General features: G+C 45.0%; 1 protein-coding gene across 1 annotated transcript in view; it reads left to right on the top strand.

Annotated features, from left to right (window-relative positions):
- The window catches only part of LOC144693957 (sodium/hydrogen exchanger 9-like), a 364,072-nt gene that overhangs the window by 276,990 nt on the left and 63,716 nt on the right, over nt 1–23,366 (top strand). The window contains exon 14 of the mRNA XM_078564226.1: nt 8,070–8,152. Coding sequence (XP_078420352.1) covers nt 8,070–8,152 — 83 coding nt within the window. The remainder of the gene's footprint in view (nt 1–8,069; nt 8,153–23,366) is intronic.

Here is a 23,366-nt window from a genome sequence, read left to right as displayed (position 1 = left end):
TCTGCATTAATACTTAGCAGCATCTGATATAATAAAATATATATATGTATATTATATATCTGCCTTATGTATTATGAGATTGATAAGATGTTCTCTATGTATTAGAACATAAGAACGTACCAAACATTTTTGGAATAGCATGTAAAGGGGCTTTTCCTGTGTCTGGCCCGGGCAGACAAGTACACAGCTCATGTCAAAAAGTTGATTGGTCAGAGTGTACGGTAACCCACCCAGTTTTTCTCTGCTGCTCTACAACTGTGCCGTTCCTTTGCAGGCATGCACTGCGACCTGCCTTGTTTTCCTTTATTTGTTATACTCGTGCAATGCAATTGGAAAATCAAACAGTATCAGGAAAACCTTAACTGCATCATGATGTTTGTCCACTGCTCTTTAATATTGAAGGTGATGTTGCATGTCAGATTTTAAAACCCCAGTATTCATGGGGTGGGTAGGGTGGAGCACATACTGTGGTGTGGGGCAAAGCCAGGGACGCAGAGGTCCTGCCGAATTTAATGGTTGGATTTCGTTGGAATGTTTTCTCTCCATTTCCTGTCTGAGCAGCCAGACAAATTGACAGGCTGGCTGGAAAACCGTGACAGGAGGTCACAGCTGGGGATCCTTGGGAATGGACCCAAGCAATCAGGGGGCGGGGGGGGAGCGAGAGATCGGGGGCTGGAGACAGGAGGAGGAAGAGAGAGGCTGTGGTCAGCACTGGGGAGGCCAAAAAATTACTTGTGAGAGCAGGGAGCATTCCTGCTTCTCCTTGCCCACAAATAATGCTATAAAAGGTACTAACAGGAGGTTCCATCTCCCGGGCACTGCCAGATTTTCCAAATACTGTGAAATCCATACGGCAACTGTTAATTTAAATAGGGTTTCCAATGATGTGGTGGGGGCCTGATACAAATATAAGGCGGGACACTCACACTGCACAGAACCCACCATCATAAAAGCCGCAATCATCACATATGCAGTGGGTTAAGGACGTGTTCCACATTTATACTTTTTTATCACTTCATTCCCCACCCCAACTTGGGTGACGGGACTGAAAATATGGCAGCTAAATTTGCTGATGACATAAAGATAGGTACGAAGGTAAGTGGTCAAAAGGACGTTACAAGTCTACAGAGGGACTCAAATAGATTAAGTGAGTGGGCAAAAAATTGGCAGATGGAGTATAATGTAAGAATGTGTGAGCTTATTCATTTTGGCAGGAAGAGCAGAAAAGCAGCATAGGAAATAGGAGCAGGAGTAGGCTATTCGGCCCCTTGAGCCTGCTCCACCACTCAATTAGATCATGCTGATTTTCTACCTCAACGCCATTTTCTCACACTATCCCCGTACTCCTTGATATATTTAATATCTAGAAATCTATCGATTTCTGCCTTGAACATATTCAATGACTGAGCTTCCACAGCTCTCTTGGGATAGAGAATTCCAAAGGTTCCACCTTCTGAGTGAAGAATTTCCACCACATCTCAGTCCTAAATGGCCTGTCTCATGTTCTGAGATTGTGTCCCTTGGTTCAAAACCACCCCCCTCCCCCCCCAAGCCAAGGGAAACATCCTTCCTGCGTCTACCTTGTCAGCCCCTACAAGAGTTTCATATGTTTCAATAAGATCGCCTTTCATTCTTCTTAAGTCTAGAGAATACAGGCCCAGTCTCCCCCCTCTCTCTCTTCATAGGACAATCCCACCATCCACGGAATCAGTCTGCTGCACTCTGTCTATGGCCAGTATATCCTTCCTTGGGTAAGGAGACCAAAACTGTACACAATACTCCAGGTGCAGTCTCACCAAGGCTCTATACAATTGCAGAAAATCTTCTTTACTTCTGTAATCAAATCCTCTTGCAATAAATGCCAACATACCATTTGCTTTCCTAATTGTTTGCTGCACCTGCATGCTAGGTTTCAGTGACTCACAAACAAAGACATCCAGGTCCCTTTGGACATCAACACTCCCCAATCTCTCACCATTTAAAAAATACTTTGCATTTCTGTTTTTCCTACCAAAGTGGATAACTTCACATTTTTTCACATATTCCATCTGTCACATTCTTGCCCACTCACTTAGCCTGTCTAAATCCCCCTGAAACCTCTATGCATCCTCCTCATAATTCACATTCCTACCTAATTTTGTGTCATCAGCAAACTTGGAAATATTACACTGATCCTTGCTGTACCCCACTAGTCATAGCCTGCCAACCTGAGAATGACCTATTTATTCCCGTAGGATGCTGGTGAGTAACTCAATTGATTCCATGGGTAAAGGAAATATCTTATGAAGAAAGGTTGAACAGGTTGGGCCTATACCCATTGGAGTTTAGAAGAATGAAAGGTGATCTGATTGAAATATATAAGATCGTGAGGGGGCTTGACAGGGTGGATGCTGGGAGGATTTTTCCCCTTGTGAGGGAGTCTAGGACCAGGGGACACAGTTTAAAAATTAGGGGTATGTCATTTATAACTGAGATGAGATTTTTTTTTTAGTCTGTGGAACTGTCTCCCTCAGAGGGCAGCGGAGGTTGGTCATTGAATATGTTCAAGGCTGAGTTAGGTAGATTTTTGATCAGCAAAATAGTTAAGAGTTATGGAGGGACAGACAGGAAAGTGAGACTGAGGCCACAATCAGATCCACTAAGATCTTATCGAATGGTGGAGCAGGCTCAAGGGCCTACTTCTTGATTGGGATTGAAATGCAATCATGTACTAAAAGGTTCTACCTGACTTGCCATAGTCATGTGACCTCTGCTGTGAGGCACAGGCTGGGGGCAGCCATGTTGTATTCAGTTCCAATAAAGACATTCTACTAGAAGCAATGTACTCTTTCAGCTCGTTACACTCCTGCTCCTAGCTTTTGTGTTCTTGTGACCCTGTTACGCCTGTTTTGTGGCCGTGTTTATTATCCAGACCCAAGAATCTAAAACTTATTGCAAACAGTAATCTAGCTCAACCCCATACAGTTCTATTGAAATCATTGTGATTTTGAAACCCACTAAAAGAAAAGGCTGCCGAACTTTCTCGAGAATCTGTCCCTTGAAATGTGTAGTTTGCGAACTGCTTATCAGGCTGATGTGTGACATTAAATTAAAGCCCTCACTCTGTTGCCCTCTTCCCTCACAGAGATCCCGAAATCATTCAACATTTACAACTGATGTGATAATTTAACACCAAAGAGGAGGTGACGATTAGTCAATTTGTAATTATTTCAGTGCATCAGCAAAGCGCTTTCAGAGTTTCAGGTGACAAATGTGATTTTAGCAGATAACTACCTTTCATCTTGTAAGACAGTTTAATAAAAGTGGGCAGCTGGTATTTGGGTATCTTGGCTTCCAGCATGTTAGTTGTGGCATGACATTTCCAAACAATTCAATTGTATGTATAAGAAACAATTCTGCCAAATAGCTATCTTATAACACAGCAAATATTCAGATAGGCGCAGCTGGGGTTTCTTTTAGTTTGTAACAAATTAATCGTGCCAGAAATTTAATTTGCTGGAAGAGAAAAATAAACGAGTTTTGGCATTGGATGCTGACAGCCAATGTATTGTGGCCACACAGACTTAGGGGGCGAGTTTACCTAGCGCCTCAGAGGTGGGTTTGGAGGTATGGGTGGGGGGGGGGGCGGGGTAAGCTCGGAAAATGTTAAAACAAATGTTACAGGCGTGCTCTTTGCGTTTTTCCCACCTCCTCACACTTTTACTGGAGATGGCTTCAGAACAATCATGGCAACCCACCCAGCCCTGGCGGGAAGTCAACTAAGGTAATTATGGAAGCAGTTAATGGACATTTTTGGAAGGTTATGAAATTTTGCTCATGGCAGCAGAGCAGGAAGTCAGAGATGCCTTGAGATTCATATGCAGTGATCACTTTAATGAACAGAATTGGTCATCGTCAGGACATCCGCATTCAAACGTGTGCAGTTGTTTGCTTGTCACCTGTAGATGGATCCCCCTGATAGTGCTGGGGGTAAGGAATTAGGTGCCATCAGCAGTGTGGCGCCTCCATCTTGTACTGTCCTCTCCTTCTCTATTCACCTCAGCAGCATACAGCATTCACAATGGGTCTACCAGCCACTCTTCGCTTCGGACAGTCCAGCCCTCCCGCAGGATTTCCTGCTGTCCATAATTGGGCGGTGCTCCCAGAGGCTGCTTTTTAATTGGCTTCCTCCAGAAAGATGGCACCCGATGTACCACCACGCATACGTCTGATTTTGCAACACAGAAATCAACATGACACAGGACGACTTGAACAGCAAAATTCAGCCCTTGGTGATTTCAATTTCCTACATTTCAAGCTCCTAATTTCACCACTAAGGATAGGGAAAGACCACTTACAGAAGAACTTTTAAGTGTTCCCCCCAGAGATAGAGTCAACTGGATTACTCATGTCTCTCCTCCTAATGGATTTTTGCGCTTCTTGCATTTTTTCTAGAGATAATAACAGAGGCACACTAACAATGGAAATCACTGCAAAAGACTATGCAGTTCCATCTGCTCAAAAACTAATAACCCCATAATTGTTCACTTGCTCAAAGGTCTATCCAATTTTCCTTTCTTCACATTATCTGTCTTCTTGGGCATTCAGAAAAATGAAGCTACTGTAGAGGGAAGCACTTACAATATAAGGTGGTTTATTCCTGTTTGTTGCTCAACTAGCTTTCATTGATCTCCAAATTGACCTTTTCCCAGAAAGAAATTGCAGTCCTTCAAAAGACAAAATCTGCTTATGATAAAGTCGTGCACTGACTGAACGGATAATACACAATGGGCGTAATACTATGGAAGGATTATAGTTATTGCTGATGCATGTCAGTCAAGGGAATGCTTTTTGGTTCTATTCGTAACCTCTGGACTAAGCAGAAAAAGTCAGTTAATTGTGTCTGGGTCAAACGAGTCTATTAGAAGTCATGCTTCACTGATACAGAAGAAATACTTCCCCAGCCAATGTCCTAATCCCGGTTCTCAAAAAATCCAGCCCAGTTTTTATATTTCTGGGGAAGCCCAGTTGCAGAGGGCAGGACTGTCATATTGTCTCCATGTGCAGCTGAAGTGTATACTTTGAGGAAGACACAAAGGGATTTAGATAGGTTAAATGAGTGGCCAAAAACTTGGCAGATGATGTATGATGTGGGACAATGTGAACTCGTCCAGTTTGGCAGGAAGAATAGTAAAGCAGTGTCTTGTTTAAATGGCAAAAGATTGCAAAACTCTGTGGTACAGAGCGATGTGTGTGCCCTGGTACATGAATCACAAAAAAGTTAGTATGCAGGTACAGCAAGTGATAAGGAAGGCAAATTTATCGTTTATTGAAAGGAAATGGAATAGAAAAGTAGGGAAATTTTGCTACAATTGTATAGGGCGATGGTGAGACCACATCTGGGGTATTGTGTGCTGTTTTGATTTCCTTACTTGAGAAAATATATAATAGCATAATAAGCAGTTCAGAGAAGATTCACTCAATGAAATCCTGGAATGAAGCAGTCCATGATCAAATGCAGCAAGACCTGGACAATTCCCAGACTTGGGCTGATAAGTGGCAAGTAACATGCGTGCCACACAAGTGCCGGTAATGACCATCTCCAACAAGAGAGAATCTAACTATCTCCCCTTGATGTTCGATGGCATTACCATCGCTGAACCACCCACTATCAACATCCAGGGGTCACCATTGATCAGAAACCAAACTGGACCAGCCATATAAATACTGTGGCTACAAGAGCAGGTCAGAGGCTAGGAATCCTGTGGTGAGAACTCACCTCCTGACTCCCCAAAGCCTGTCCACCATCTACAAGGCACAAGTCAGAGTGTGATGGAATATTCTCCAGTTGCTTGGATGAGTGCAGCTCCAACAACACTCAAGAAGCTTGACACCATCCAGGACAAAGCAACCCGCTTGGTTGGCACCCCATCCACAAACATTCATTCCCTCCACCACCAACGCACAGTAGCAGCAATGTGTATCATCTACAAGATGTACTGCAGAAATTCACCAAGACTCAGACAGCACCTTCCAAACCCACATGACCACTGCCATTTAGAAGGACAAGGGCAGCAGATAGATGGGGACACCACCACCTGGAAGTTCCCCTCCAAGTCACTCACCATCCTGACTTGGAAATATATCACCATTCCTTCACTAGTGGCTGGGTCAAAGTCCTGGAACTCCCTCCCTAACAGCACTGTGGGTGTGCCTACACCACATGGACTGCAGCGGTTCAAGAAGGCAACTCACCACCACCTTCTTAAGGGCAATTAGAGATGGGCAATAAATGCTGCCCTAGCCAGCGAAGCCCAAATCCCGTGAATGAATGGAAAAAAAGGAAAGCTTGGACAGGCTGGGCCTTTATCCATTGGTTTAGAAAAATGAGAGATGATTTTATTGAAACACACAATATTCTGAGGGGGGATTGATGGGCTGGATGGTGAGAGGATGGTTTCCCCTTGTGGGAGAAATTAGAACGAGGGGACATGGTTTAAAAATAAGGGGCCTCCCATTTAAGATTGAGATGAGGAGAATTTTGAGAGTAATTGGCCTGTGAAATTCTCTTCCTCAGAGAGCAGAGGAGGAAGGATCATTGAATATTTTTAAGGCTGAGTTAGATAGATTCTTGATTGACAAGGGTGTCAAATGCTATAAGGGGGTAGACAGGAGCTGAGGCCACAATCAGATCAACCATGACCTTGTCAAATGGCAGAGCAGACTTGAGGCGCAGAATGGCCTACTCCTGCTCCTAATTTGTAAGTTCGTATGTTTTGGTTATCATATTACCTAACTCCTCCGATAACTTTGTGAATCACGGAAATGTAATAATAAGTTTGATTTTCAGCTTGAACTGAATTAGCTCATTGGATTAGCAATAATGTGCCTCTGCACTCTGGGCGAGAGAAGGACAATTCAGCCAGAGTTCCTGCTCCTGGTTATTATCTAGCTACCTCATTGGCAACTGGTCCATTAAGCAGTAATTGCCCACTTAAGGGCTTCAATTTGTGTACGGGCAGGAAGGCCATTCACGGGCCTTCATGCCCAGGACATAATCGGGCAAAGGCGGGAAGGTGGTGGGGTCCTCGCCCTTCACCCTCTTGGCTGATTTAAATACATCCCCTGTCTCCAAACTTGCTGCTGGTGGGATCCATTTTAACCTTGCTCGCCCTATGAGAATGATGCGCAGAATGGGTTAAATCAAGCCAAATCTGTCCAAAACCCACATTGTTCCCAGCGACATCTTATCTTCATGGATTTTAAAGCTGCTGCTGTGGGAAATCAAGATTCTAATTTAAAAATAAAAGTCACAGCTCAATGGTACCATCGGTGCCATGCAATGATTGTCACAGAGACTCGGGGTGGGGGAGGGCCCTGCCTGATGCCAAAGACCACAGGAGAAATCTGTCAGGCCTCCCTGAAAGCTGGAAGAGGCCAAGGCAGGTTAAAAAAAACAATGGAGGAACTTGGAGGAACAGGAAGAAATCATTGGGCCTCTCTTGGCACCATCCTCCGTCTCCCTGCCCACACTGGCATCTGTCCGGAAACAAAATAACTCCCACGTTCTTACCCCAGGGACCTGCTCCCATACGTCCCTGGAGCCACCCTCCATTCCCACTCTCAGCAACCAGTCATGTCATGGATCTGGCTGAGTGCTGACAGGACTCGGGGAGGATTTATTTAAAATTTATTCCATGTCCCCAAATTTGGGAATCACGGGCACTCTACCCAACTCCATCCCCTCACCTTTAAAATCTGGGCTATGGGCTCTAAAATCTTTTTGTGCCACCGATCCTTTATGCTCTTGTTGAAAGTAATAGGAATGCTCTCTTTTCGGCATATAATGGGTTTTTTAAAAAAATGTCTGCTGATTTTCTGCTGGGTTCATTTCCTCTGGTTCCACAGCTGAAAACACGGCGCAGCTATGGATGTTGCAATTTACATACTAATGAGAGAGCTTATTCATCGCTACACTGTTTGGTCATATGATCCAACTTCTCCATTGCTCCTGTATGAGATAACATCCTGATCCAGTAAGGCTAAAGTAACCCATTCTAAAATGAGGATGTTTATTTTTATCTCCCCAGAGTACTGATGGCAGTCAGGGGGTAAACAGCACCAAGGCCGAAAGCGTGTGGCTGTTCCGAATATGGTACAACTTTGATCACAAGTATCTTTTTTGGTGAACTGTAAGTCATGGTGCAGTTTGTTATATATTTGGATGTTCTTGTGCAGTGGATCACCTATATAGAATAATTCATGTAATACAATGTAACATAGTGCATTAGACACACGCACATGTGCGCATACACGCACGCGCATACACACGCACATGCATACACATACGCACGCACACATATATAAACACACAGACACACATACATAAATTGCAATGCTCAAATTGTAAACTGTCTCGTCTCCAGATTTACTGGGCTCACAAATTCATAGGGCAGAATTTTGTCCTTGATGGGCGGGTGGACCCCACCAACTCAGCAGCGGGCGGGCAGCCGATCACCGGCGCTGAAACAGGCTCCGCCACAATTTTAAGTGGCTGGGGCCAATTAAGTCCCGCCCAGCGGGCTGCCCGACGGGAAGCGCCATGCGATTCCTGTGTGGGGGGGAGGGATTCCCCAACTGTCAGAGTGCGCTCTTTCACACATGCGCACGAAAGAGCGCACATCTCCCTGAGACTAAGTGCTGCCTCAGGGAGATCACTGACAGTGTTTGAATCTTTAAAAATAGAAAAGTAAAAAAATTATTAACATGTCCCCCTCATGTGACAATTTCACACAAGATGGGACATATTAATAAATATCACAAAAACTTTATTAAACTTTCTTAAAACAGACATGAAACCTTATCCCGCCAGTGTTGAGGTTTCATGTTTTTTTCAGAAGCCCGCTGGGGCTCCTGGCCTGCCCGCCAACCTTAAGGTTGGACGGGCAGGGCCTTTAATTGGTTTAACTACCCTGTCAATGGCCTCAATTGGCCATTGACAGGTTGGCGGGCGGACAGCTGATTTCGCTGTCCACCCGCCTTCCTGAATATTTAAATGGGGTGGGATGACGTCGGGGGTTCCTCCCGACATCATCCCGCGTCATTTTCGCGTCAGCAAGCGGGCCCCACCCCCAACTCGCCAACGGAAAAATTCTACCCATAAGATGGGTCAGGGGTCCGAATCCCCGAATACAAAGGCAAGGTACTGCGCTGCTGGAAATCTGGAACAAAAACAGAAAATGCTGGAAATACTTAGCAGGTCAGTCAGATTCTGTGGAAAGAAGCAATTTACCATTTCAGGCCTGTGACCTGATGAAAGGTCATTGACCTGAAGCATTAACTCCATTTCTGTCTCCAGACCTGCCTGACCTGCTGAGTATTTCCAGCATTTTCTGATTTTATTCCTAATCCCCTCCTGATCCGTCTCCAAGTGAATTAAGGGTTGATGGAGAATGTACAGGATGCACAGGACTCCCACCAACTTTAACCATTCATGTGTGGGCCTGCTTGCAAGTGTGGAACTTCCGATTCGAGTATGTGCACAGCGTGCAGAGTTCTGAGCATTCTCGGGTAACTTTAACAGGAAATGCAATATCCTGTTTAAAAAGAACAACAGACTGATCAGAAAACAGCAACTGAATGGGGAAGTGCAATGTCCCTGTGAAATGTTGCTAGATGGAGTATCAAGGAGGTGAATTTCGTAAGATGGTTAAAGCACAGAAGGAGGACATTCGGCCCTTTACATCCATGCCAGCTTTCTGGAAAAGCAGTTTACTGAGTCACATTTCCCCACCCTTTCCCCATTCTTGTGCAAATGTTTTCATTGCGGGCGTTTATCCAGTTCCCTTTTAAAAGCCATGATTGAATCTGTCTTCACTACACTCTCAGGTAGTGCATTCCAGATTCTAATCACTCACTGCTAATCATAAACCAATGTCGTCTCTCGATCCTTCCACTAATGGGAACAGATTCTCTCTATCTATTCTGTCTCGACGCTATAGCCTGGATTTTCATGTTTGAGGCAGGTAGCGGGAGTCAGGAAATTCCCAGCTTGGCCCACCCGACTCAGCATAAAGTACCTGCAAAGGCAGAATCTTCATTGCCAGGGGACGGGTACGGTTGCAGGCTGGAGTCGGGCCAACCGACTTGGGTAGAAGTTTGGAGGCAGTCACAGGGGCTGCCAGGTGCCATGGTGTGCTGTTTAAAAGGCCCACTTTGGTGCCCTGGGACTTGGTCCCAGTTAAAATAGAAACACACAGGCCCTCTAGCCCTCACCCCTCACATACTCTCACCCTCCGAACACTCCCAGGCCCCATCCATGTAACCTCATGCCCCTTATACCATGCCCTGCCCTTCCACCCACACCTTATGACCATTCATGCCCACTGGCTCACTATACAGTGTCTAGAACCAGTGAACCTTTTAGTGACATTAGGATATGTTTAAAAAAAAGCTTTTAAAAAAAGTAATCCATTCATAACTTGATCCTGTGTTGGAAAAAAGTCATTTCGCTGCAAGCTAATAAAAGTGTCAATCATGCAGACCCTTTAAAATATCAATAACAAAAACAACAAACCTTTGAAACCACTTAACTTGCATAAACAAACATTGTGAAATTGACAGCAGAGAGCCTGAGCTGTCGATCAAACAAATGTTTTCTCTGGGAAGAAGCTGCTTCAGCAAGAGCGATAATTGTCTAGGCTCTCAGCTAAGCCTCATTATGTATGCTTGGCTGAGAGCCCAGATATCCATGGCATGGAGGACATGAGGGGTTGGGGGGCATAGCTTGGCATGGAGTGTCTGAGGGGCCAAGGGGGGGTGAGTGGAGGGGCATAGCCTGGCATGGAGTGAATGAGAGACAATGTGGGGCTTGGTGGAGAGTCATAACTTGACGTGAATTGGCATAGTTGAGGCATGGGGCATGTGTGGGGGCTGAGGGCTAGAGGTAGGGCTGTTTTTTGTTTTATTGATTTTATTGTAACTGGGACAAAGTCTCAGAGCAACGCGATGGGCCTTTTAAACGGTCTGGCCCAGCACCCGACTGCCTCCGAACTCTTTTTGGGGACAGTGGGCTCAACTCCTATTAATACCTGCCCCCCGGAACGAAAATCCCGCCTTTGTAGGCACTTTCTCCTGGGCGGCGGGCTGAGCTGGGCAATTTCCTGACTCCCACTACTCACCTCTAGGATGAAAATCCAGCCCCTTTTGTTTTCCAAGTAGAATTAAGGATGATGAAGAGTCTCATAAAAGATTAACCTTTATCATTAGGCTTTATTATATAAAAAGAATTCTGTACTTGAAACATACTGCTATTTGAAAAATAGTTATGCAAGTATAATGGGTACAATCCTGTAGCAGTCCTCAGACTAAAACATGACACTATTTTTCATTACTCATGACCATAAGACCCAATTAAGCAGACCAGAGACACAGAAGGACATAAAAGGTCGCTAAATCCATCTGACTTAATTTTAATATTCTATGTCTCATATCTTTTTCTCGCTCCACTTTCTCTCCTCACTGAATCCATGCTCTGTCTCTATCACTACTCTTATCCCCATTATACACTGTCTCTTTTCTCTCTCTCACACAAACTCCATTCTGACTGGCTCTCTACCTTGTACTCCCATTTTCTGCTTCAGTACATCTGTGTTTTCTCTCTCTTTCTCTCTCTTTCTCTTTCTTTCTCTCTCTTTCTTTCTCGCTCTCGCTCTCACATACACGCAATCACAAATAGTACCTAGTTCTTTGCCATGTTACAAAGCAGTGCCCTCATGAAATCATACAATGCAGAAAGAGGCCATCCAGCCCATCGTGCCTGTACCCACCTATTGAAAGTGCTATCCAGTCAGTCCCACATCCCTACCCTTTCCTCACAGCCCTGAAATTTTATTCCTTTTAAAGTATATATCCAATTGTCTATTAAAAGTTACTATTCAACCTGCTTCCACCAGTTTATCAGGCTGTTACCAAACAGATGGTAACTGTTCAATGTGTTTAAAAAAAATTCCTCAACTCGCCTCTGGTTCTTTAAAACTGTGTCCTCGGATAATTGATCCACCAGCAGTGGAAACAGATTCTCTCACTAGATTGCCCGAGCACTGGAGCAAGGGTTTTTCTTAGTATGTTGTCCAATGTAAACACATGCTGTTCTAAAGGTCAATGGTATTTGCTCATCAAACTGTACACATTGTATTGTTTGGATTTATCCAAACCTGCTACAATTCTATGGTGCAAAATGATCCATCGGATTTTAGTGAACCTTTTTAAATTAATTCCACAACACTGTTAACTATTGTTTCTATTTGTCACAAGAAGGAATTGCCTTATGGACTGAGCAATAAAATTGCTATTCGCTCCCACAAAATTAATGGTTCTTCTATGAGGGGCTGAGGTAGAAGCACTTCCAGCTCAGTGAATCCTTGTAGCATGTGGATAATTTGTAGAACGTCCAGGATAAGGAGCGGGACACCAGACTTTCATACGTTTGAATTTGAGCTGTTGTCAGAAAGCTGCTCGCAGCGTGTGAAAGCCCTTTGGAATTTGAAGATCTTGTAAACAAATTTTGTAAAATTCCGGTTTAATGTGCAGATCAGCAGTTTGTAAAGGACACTGAGAGATGCCTTTTGAAGCAAGCTTCCCGAGAAATGGGATTTACTGTCATCGTTGATGCTGTGTTTGTGATCTTGAAGAATTCTGATAATTGTTTGGTGTTGTGGAAGTGGGTTAAGCTTTCATCTGAAATGCGAATGCCTTTTATGCGTATTTTTTGATGATCCTTTAAGTATTCAGTGCCTCCTGAACTATCAACATCTGCGACATTCATTACCTTGGGGCTCATTTTAGTCAGACTCCTCAAATCTCCAACACTGAATAATAACGTTGGTCTGGATTTTCATCACCGAGGCAGGCAGTGTGATCCTGGAAAATTCCCGCCTTTTGCATGCCCGCAAAAATGGGATCCTCATTGCTGGGAGGTCGGGTGCATGCTGCAGTCAGGCCAGCTGACCTGGGAGGAAGTACGGAGGCGGCCATGGACTGCCGGGTGCAGAGGCGAGCTGTTCGAAAGGCTCCTGAAAATTGGTGTTGTGGAACTTTGTTCCAGTTAAAAGAAAAAAAGTAAAGCCATCTAGCCCTCCGCATCCCTCACACTGCCTCACCCCCCTAACCACCCGCCCCCCCCATGGCCTCTCATGCGCCCTTGCCAAGCTATGTCCCTCCTCCTGTAGTATAATGGAGTATGTTAGACTAAGTCCCATAAAGGGTTAACTGTAATAGTCTGTGATGTCATAGAAGGAAGTGACATTTACTCATGTTATCTGAGAGAGTCTAAGAGAAAGCAGCATGGAAAGAAGCTAGCGGAAGGGATTGTCCTCAGAACTAAATGTGTTACAATAAGGTTAGTTGTTTGCAGCTAACAGCCTTCGGAAGCTATTGAAACTGCTCCACCCCCACAATAATATGCCACCCACCCCCATGGCCCCTTATCACCCTATGCCATGCTATGCTCCTCCACCCACTTCCCGTGGCCCCTCATGCACCCTGTGCCAACCTATGGCACTTTCATGCCCGGCGACCTACTATATACTGTATAGAACCAAAGAATCCTATAGTGACAATAGGATGTGTGAAAAAAAGCTTTAAAAAAAGTCATTCATTCATTCATTACATTACTTCCACTATGTTTAAAAAAAAAGTTCCTAGTTTTGCATAAGGGGCATGAGGAGGACCTTTTGAACTTACCTTTCAAAAGGTTCCCTCAGGTAGGCTATGGTTCACAACACTTCCTGCGGTGTCTCTTTAAAAACTTGGCCCGACTCCACGAAAATTGTGCAGGAGTAAGACATGCCTATCTCCGCAATGGAGCTGGCCAGGTCAGGCTGCGACCCAAGCCAGCCAGCACCCTTTAAAAGCACTCCTGAAAATCGGAAAGCCTGGGAATGGGATCAGGAATAGCAGAATCTGGATCCACCCGCCATTTTTAAAGAGCTCCCAAGTCATCCTGACTTTGCGAAAATCCAGACCATTATTAGAATCACAGAAATCCCCAGAAATACATAATCTTCTTAAATCGCATTAGGTTTGCAGACTAGAACTTTATACCCCAACCTGGGAATGGTCTGGCAGGCGGTGAGGACTGCATAAGACTAGGTACCGTGCCTGTCGCCTACCCATTCCTGCTGGTCTTTTACCAGCAGTGGGGAAGGGTCGGGCATGCTACCTGCCCTTGGGCCAACTGAGGCCCTTATGTGGCCAATTAATAGCCACTTAAGGGCCTCTTTCTCCCCACCCCCCCCGCCCTGCACCCTGCTTATGTTATGGCAGCGGTGCATGGTGCACAGGCCACAGAGCGACCTGGCAGCCTTAATACAGGCTGAGTGGGGGCCCCACTGGTTCAGCTACCCTGTGCCCTATGGAGGCCGCTACCCCCACATATGGTTTCTCCCCCACCCCCCCCACCATATATTCCTTCACAAACCCAGTCCTCCAGACCCATTGGGGATGCCCTATGGAGGCTGCTCCTCCATTCTACACTCCCCCCCCACTCTGCCCCCCGCCCCTTGCTAACCTGGCTGTGTGGCTCCTAGCAATGCCCAACACTCCTTGTGGCGCAGCTGGGGCTAGAGATCTGCCAGCACCTGATTGGCTGAAAGCTCTTGGAGGCGGGATTTCCTGCAGATTGGGTGGAAGTCTCACCCTGAGCCAATTTACAGACCAACATGTGTAAAAAAAAACTTGGAGTGACTTGGCCAAGCGGAGGTGGACTTGCTGATGACTTTTAAGCTGGGCCGTGGGACAATTGCCTCCGTGTAAAATCCAGCCCTTGGAGTGGTTTTAACTTAGTATATATCCCAAGGTGGGTACATAACAAAATAAAAAGAACAGAAAGATTTAGAAATTAAAAACTGAAAGTGATGGAAATAGTCAGCAGGTCTGGCAGCTATAACAGTGGAATCGCCCCAACAATGTGGAACATTGTGCAGGCATGTCCTGTTCACAAAAAGCAGGACAAATCCAATCCAGGCAATTATCATCCCATTCAGTCTACTCTCAATCGTCAACAATCTGATAGAAAGCATATAGACATTGCAATCAAATAGCCTTTACGCAGCAATACCCTGCTCACCGATGCCCAATTTTGGTTCTGCCATTATCTCTTGGCTCCTTGTCTTCATTACAGCCTTGGTCCAAGCATGAACAAAAGAGCTGAATTCCAGAGGTGAGGTCAGGGTGATTGTCCTCAACATCAAGGCAGCATTTGACAGTGTGGCATCCATGAACCCTGGCAAAAATGAAGTCAGTGGGAATCAGGGGAAAAGCTCTGTACAAGTTGGAGACATATCTAGCACAAAGAAATATGATTGTGGTTGTTGAAAGCCAATCATCTCAGTCCGAGATCATCGTTGCAGGAGCTCCTCAGTGTGGTGTCCTCGGCCCAACCATCTTCAGCTGCTTCATCATTGACCTTCCCTCCAACATAAAGTCAGAAGTAGGGACGTTCACTGATGATTGCACAGTGTTCAGCACCATTCTCAACTCTTCCGATACTGAAGCAGTCCGTGCCCACCTGCGGCAAGTTCTAGACAACATTCAGGCTTTAGCTGATATGTGGCAAGTAACGGTCATGCCACACAAGTGCCAAGCAATGACATTCCCCAACAAGAGAAAATCTAATTACCTGCCCTTGATGTTCAAATGAATCTCCCATCATCAACATCCTGGGGATTACCATTGACCAGAAACTGAACTGAACATATAAATACTATGTCTACAAGAGCAGGTCATAGACTGGGAATTCTGCAACAAGTAACTCAGCTCCTGACTCCCCAAAGCCTGTCCAACATCTACAAGGCACAAGTCAGGAAGTTGATGGAATATTCTCCACTTGCCTGGATGACTGCAGTTCCAATAACACTCAAGAAACTTGACACCGTCCAGAGCAAAGCAGCTCGCTTGATTGGCACCCAATCTATCTACTTAAACATTCACTCCTACCACCACCACACAGGAATGTATATCATCTACAAGATGCACTGCAGCAACTTGCCAAGGCTATTTCACAGCGCCTTCCAAATCTGTAACCTCTACCACCTAGAAGAGCAACAGGTGCATGGGAACACCGCCACCTGCATGTTTCTGACTTGGAAGGATATCGCCATTCCTTCACTGTCACTGGGTCAAAATCCTGGAACTCCCTCCCTATCAGCACTGTGGGTGTACCTACACCACATGGACGGCAGTGGTTCAAGAAGGCAGCTTACCACCGCCTTCTCAAGGGCAATTAGGGATGGGCAGCAAATTCTGGGCTAGCCAACGACACTCGCATCCCATGAACAAAGAAAAAAATATTTGGAGAAACTTTTCAAGTTGGGGAGTCTGGTAGCCATTTGGAAAGGATAGAAAGTTCCAGAGTGTCGGACCTAGACAACTGAAGGCATCACTATCAAAGGTGGAAGGAGGCCAGAATCTGAAAAGTGGAGGGCAGATGTCGGGTGGAAGGAGGCGCAGTGATCAGGCGGGACAAGACCATTGAGGGATTTGTGAACAAGGACATGGATTTTGAATTCACTGGGTTAGTTTGTGAGGAGCCAGTGGAGGTTGGTGAGGAGAGGAATGAAAGCCAAGCAGGACTCAATGCATGATAGAATGCAGGTCGGAAAGATTTGGGCAAGTTGCAGTTTATGTAAGATGCAACTCGATGTCCAGCAAGAAACCATTTCAGGAATTAAGCCAATGGGCTATAAAAGTGAAAGGAGGACTTTGCATTTATGTAACTCCTTTCACAATTGCAGAATGTCACAAAGCATTGGGAGGTTACAGTGATTGCAATATTACCAAGTACTTTTGAAATTCAGTCCATGTTGTAATGTAGAAAATGTGACATGGAATTCCCCTCTTTAGCTAATCATTCAAAGGCAAGCTCCCACAAATGGCAATGACCAGATCATATATTTTGCTGATGCTGGATGAGAAATAAACATTGGCCAAGGCATTGAGAAAGACCCCTTTCTCCTCTCTGAATAAGATCTTCAAAAGGACTTTTTAAGTCCACCTGAGAGTGCAGGTAGGCCCTCAGTTTCACATTTCAAACAAAAAGACAGCAGCTCTGAGGTAAGTTTTTAGATTTTTACTTTCTCATGGACCTTTTTTTTTCCCCTGGTTCCCATTTTGATTTTTCTGTCTCCATGTGTCGTCCTCCTATTTTGACCCATTTAATATTGTCATACTGTCATGTTTCTGTTAATACATCTTTTATCTCAATCTGTCACTGTATCATTCTCTGCTTGTGTACAGGTACACTTATCTCTAGCTTTCTGTCCGTCTGACCAATTCCCCTGTGTCTTTTCCTTTTGTGTTTGTTGACTGTTGTTCCTGTGGATTTCCTGTTCGTATGTGCTGCACTTAGATTTCCAGAAGGCATTTGACAAGGTGCCACATCAAGGTTACTACACAAAATAAGAGCTCATGGTGTAGGGGGTAACATATTGGCATGGATAGAGGATTGTTAGCTAACAGGAATCAGAGAGTAGGCATAAATAGGACATTTTCAGGTTGGAAAGATGTGACAAGTGGAGTGCCACAGGGATCATTGCTGGGGCCTCAGTTATTTACAATCTATATCAATGACTTGGATGAAGGGACCGAATGTGTGGGTGCTAAATTCGCAGATGACACAAAGTTAGGGAGGAAAGTGACTTGTGGAAAGGACATAAGGAGTCTGCAAAGGGATAAAGATAGGTTAAGTGAGTGGGCAAAAAATTGGCAGATGGTCTAACGTGTAGGAAAATGTGAACTTGTCCACTTTGGCAGCAAGAATGCAAAGCAGAAAATTACTTATATGGTGAGAGATTGCAGAACTTGGTGGTACAGAGGGATCTGGGTGTCCTGGTACATAAATCAGGAAAAGTTAGTATGCAGGTACATCAAGTGATTAGGGAGGCAAATGGAAAGTTGTCATTTATTGCAAGGAGAATGAAATAATAATAGTAGGGATGTTTTGCTACAGTTCTACAGAACTTTGGTGAGACCACATATGGAGTACTGAGTACAGTTTTGGTCTCCTTATTTGAGAAAGGATATAAATGCATTAGAAGCAGCTCAGAGAAGGTTCACTCAACTGATAGCTGGGTTTGAGGGGCGGTTATCTTATGAGAAAAAGTTGGACAGGCTGGGCCTGTGTCCATTTGAGTTTAGAAGAATGAGAGGTGATCTTATTGAAACATATCAGATCCTGAGGTTTCTTGACAGGGTAGATACTGAGAGGGTGTTTCTCCTTGTGGGAGAGACTAGAATTAGGGGACACAGTTTAAAAATAAGGGGCCTCCCATTTAAGATGGAGGTAGGAGAAATTTTTTCTCTGAGGGTCATGAGACTTTGGAATTCTTCCCCAGAGAGCAGTGGAGGCAGGGTCATTGAGTATTTTAGATAGATAGATAGATTCTTGACAAACAAGTGAATCAAAGGGTACCGAGGGAAGGCATGAATGTGAAGTTGCCACAGTCAGACCAGCCAGGATCTCATTTAATGGTGGAGCAAGTTCGAGGGGCCAAGTTGCTCTTGCTCTTAATTTGTATGTTCAAATGTAGGTGTTGTGCCTGCAGTGGATATTGAGGTGTGAAAAACAACAGGGAGGCAACATTCTGGCACCAGGGAGGCAACAAACCATCCTGGAGTCACGTTGACGGCCACAGTAGCGCCTATCTGTTCCCCTGCCAATAGAATCCACTATTACTATTGCTCTTCCTCCCTCCCTCCCCTCCAGTACAGACAGGCTGCTTATGGTGCTAGAAGCTTGGCTCTGTCCGCACTCCCCGGAGGAACCAGCGCCTTCATCAGCCTCCAAAACGGAATACTGATTTGCGAGCAGGACCCCAGGGGACTCCTGAACTATCTGCCTGTTTCTCTTGGACTGCCTGGTGGTCACCCATTCCCTTCCTTCTTAAAGTCCCTTCATCTGCAGTGTGACCACCTCTCTAAACGTGCTATCCATGATGCTCTCAGACTCACGGATGCTCCACAGTGTCCCCAGCCGGCGTTCCAGCTCTGAAACCTGAGCTTCCAGGAGCTGCAGCTGGGCACACTTCCTGCTATTGTTTCTTGCAACCCTCTAGCTGACATTACCATTCCTATCAATTTGTATTGTTGCGACCGCATGCATTCAAAGACCATCTTACTGGCATCAACTGTATTTGAACTACAGCCTAACCTATATTTCTACAGCAACTTACCTGATCCTTTGCTCTTTCAATAGCTGCCCCCATGTTTCACTCCAATCCAACAACTACATTACTGTGTTATTTCACTACATCATCCTCCTACCATTCCATCCTTTGTATCAACCACATCTCACTTTTTGTCTAATTCCCCATCTACTCCCACTAGACTGAACCCAAATGGTTTAGGGTTCCAGTCTTTGCCAACTGCAGTGAGGACACCTCTGGTTACCATGCAGGGCTGCAACTTGCAGGAGCAGTAACATTCAGATGTGGCCTCAAACTTGCACACACCTTCTTACAGTGGTGCTGAATCTATGGGGATGCTGCAATAGAATGACACCCTCATGGTAAGTATCTGATGCAGAACCAACTCAAACTCAGTGGGTATAAAGCAGGGGGTCAGGTATTGTGTTGCTTTATCACCTGTCTGCAAACTCGTATCTGCACTAAAGGTTTCCTCTCCCTTCACTTTCACCAGCCATTCCTTAATTCCCTTGAACTTCTGCCGTGACAAGACCTATGATTGGGGTAATGTATCCTTTGAGGCACTCAAAAGACTTTTTGAATACCTATCTCCACACTGTGTGCTCCTCTTTAACTATCCTCATCACTTGCAATTTGACTTGTGTGCAATTTTCTCCCAACTCACCCCTGGTGTACTCCCTGGACGCATCTGAGTCTCCTCACTGGGTAGACGGCATGCAGATTTGAGGTTACTATCAGATGAGCCATGATCTTATTAAATGGCAGAGCAGACTCAAGGGGCTGAATGGCCTACTCCTGCCCTGTGCCCGTATGTATGCTCGTATGCTTTTGGTGCTGAAAGTCTTTACGCCAGTTTATACTAGTGAATTAAGCGCTAACTGTATCCCACCTTAAACCTTTACAGCTATCTTAAACCTGAAGATGAAAGTTTGCATCAATAATTCCAGGTCTGATCTTCAGTAAAAGCAATCACTTTTAGATTTGAGTATGCAGTTATGGAGTGTTGCATAATTTCATCAGTCGTGACCTTAACAAGATCTTAATAAACAAAACATAGATTTTAATAAATCAGCTATTGTTTATTAATCCAGAGGTCTAGGAATCCACTAAATAATGTTAAACACATTGCACTAATCTGTTGGAACCTTCTATCAATTTACTGGCACTTTTTACTCACATCTAGTTCTCCATTAAAATTAGTGAGCAAAGGGAATTATGCACATCATTACTACCTGGATGAGCTAATATGGTGGTCCACCATTGTATTTCATAAGGTTTGTTTATAAGGTCACAAACAATATTATCTGTTCAGTAAATAGGATCAGATTATTGCTGGGTTTATATTGTAGTGCAATACCAAGCTGATCAAAATGTTGTCAGGCTGCAGTATGTTTCTCAGCTACCACAGTTCATCCTGTTATGCACTCCACATTCAATGCGAAACACTGATTAAGTGCACCCCAAGCGTCTGCAATCACAACAGTCAACTTTTAAAGATCGAAGCAAGGCCACTGATTATGAACAATAGCTCCAAAAATGTCAGGAAGTCCTGTAGCGTTGCTAATGATATTTGAGCTAACTGCATGGTTTGTGGCATGTTAAGCAGCGCTTGTGTGTCCCAAGGACTGTGTATATGCTGATGATTTCAGGCAGACCCCCAACTTCCCCCTCCTCTAAATTAATTCTGCTGATGATACTCAGCATTGGACATTAAGTGACTAAAGATTTCCTTCTCGCCTGTGCATTGACCTTGACTATTATCAACAACAACTTGCATTTAAACAGTGCCTTTAACATAGTAAAAACTACCCAAGGCACTTCACAATGCATTGTTTGACACAATCTGGCACTGAGCCACATAAAAAGATACAATGATAGGTGACCAAAACTCAGCCAAAGGAATGGGTTTTAAGGAGCATCTTAAAGGAGAGAGGTAGAGAGGCCAAGAAGTTTAGGGAGGGAACTCCAGAGCTTAGTGACTGAAGGCTTTGCAACCAACCATGGAGCAAAGAAAGGAGGAGAAAGGCTCAGGGGAGGCCATTGATAAATTCAAACGTAAGATGTGAGCAAAGCTCATTATGGCCTCAGAAAATATTTATACTAGGAGGCATCTCCATGGTATGCTTGGAATATCTGAATGACTCAGTGTGGAACTAGGAAAGGTCAATGGCACAGGGAGAATTTTCTTGATCCAGAATGGCATTTTTCAAAGTTGACTGCACACGTTGGCTGAACATATGCACTATTCACTCAAGGTCAGCTACAAGAGGAACCGCTCCCTCCATCACCAGTGCTATTTAAAGGATCAGTTATCCATCCAACTTGCAGATACAGTGATTTTGACTAACTTCAGCGATTGTAAAGTTTGTGCAAGTACCATAGGGTGCTTTTGGAGATGCTGTGGTAAGTTCCTGGATTTGGCAGGGAGTGTTGCTGCATCCTCACAGGGAGGGCAGAGGATTTGGTGACCTTTCCACATGAAACTTACGATAGGTATGGGGGCCGCAGGTGCAGTTCCTCTGGTTTTAACAACACAAAAGGGAGATACGGCAGAGGGCTATCTCTGCACAGAGGCCAAAGCTAGAGGGAGAAGAGGAGGTAGCCAGGATGCCTTCACTCTGCCTAGGCTTCCTGTGCACAACAATGCAGACTGTTCCATTATACTTCACCTTCCCACTTAACTGTGACCACCCAACACAGCAACCTCAAAATCCTGCAATAAAAGCCACCAAAAAAAATCTTGCCGTAACATCTTCATCAAACAACACGTCCAATTATACGAGCAAAAATGAACTATTCATCCTTATGCTATTCCTTAGTGCCTGCTGTTCTAGTTCTCCAAAGCAGTGCTAACCCAATGGGTGCAGCAGGGCTGATGGGAGGCTGCTATCCTTTATTAGGGGAGACTACAAATGGCTTTGCAGGACAACCGCAAGCAGCTCTCAGCCTTGAAGGTCTGGCTTCAGACTGCACTACCTCAGGAAGGGCAGCAGCTGATTAGGTTGGCTTGCTGAGTGGCAACAGCAAGGGCATTGGTGCAGAGGATGTGCTGGCTGTTTGAATGCTGTCATCCTGAGAGCCGACAGTGGGTTCATGCTTCACAGATCCACAGCCACTCCCCCGGGACAGCTGCTCAGCAAACCTAGCAATCTGCTAGAGCACAGATTGTTGGACTGCTCCGAGAGTCCACATGCCACTTTGTGCACTGAGATCATAGCCATGATGGCAACAGTCTGAGCCTGCATGACAGCAAGCATGGATCTTGTGAGCTCTGTCTGAACTTGCATTGCGGCACTGAAACATTGGATAGCTCGAAAAGCTGAAACATCTGCTACAAGATGTTGCATCATCAGTGGGTCTGCAAGTGCTGTCACGGAGTTGGCCAGCACTTCTTTGCTGGAAAGGATGTGCTCCGAGCTCTGTGTGATGTCCTATGCCATGATCTTTGACAGTCAATAGGTTGTCTGGCAGGCCTGCCATTGCACCAAACATCCCCGTGTGCATCGTCAACAGCGTTCTCCTGTACACTGCTCCATGGGAACCCCATTTGAGTCTCCTGCAGCAAATCTCGTCTGCAATCTCACCCTCCACTTAGCTGGAACACGATCTATCCTTTCCTACTGGCCTGGTTGCAGCCATTCCCATTGACTTCAGTCTTGCTGGGGCTCCTTGATGCCATACTCGGTCAAATGCTACCTTGATGTCAAGGGCCATCACTCTAACCTCATCTCAGGAATTCGACTCTTTTGTCCATGTTTGAACCAAGTCTGTAATGAGGGCTTTAAATGAGTGGCGCTGGCAGAACCCAAGCTGAGCATCAGTAAGCAGTTTATTGTTGAGTAAGCACTGCTTACTAGCACTGTCAATGACACCTTCAATCACTTTATCTATGGTAGCGAGTAGACTAATGGGGCAGTAATTGGCTTATTGGATTTGTCCTATTATTTTTGGACAGGACATAGCAGGACAAATTTCCACATTGTCAGGAACATGCCAGTCTTGCAGCTGTACTGGAACAGCTTGGCAAAGGACACAGCTAGTTGGGAGCATCAGCTTTCAGTGCCTTGAATAATTCCTTGATATCATGTGGAGCGAATCGAATTGACTGAAGGCTATGTTGGGGAGCGCAGGAGGAGGCCAAGATGGATCACCCACTCAGCACTTCTGGTTGAAGGTGGTTGCAAA

Source organism: Cetorhinus maximus, chromosome 19 (genome assembly GCF_964194155.1).
Source record: "Cetorhinus maximus chromosome 19, sCetMax3.hap1.1, whole genome shotgun sequence".
NCBI lineage: Eukaryota > Metazoa > Chordata > Chondrichthyes > Lamniformes > Cetorhinidae > Cetorhinus > Cetorhinus maximus.
The sequence above is the reverse complement of the archived record's forward strand: the minus strand, read 5'-3'. Positions and strand labels throughout refer to the sequence as shown.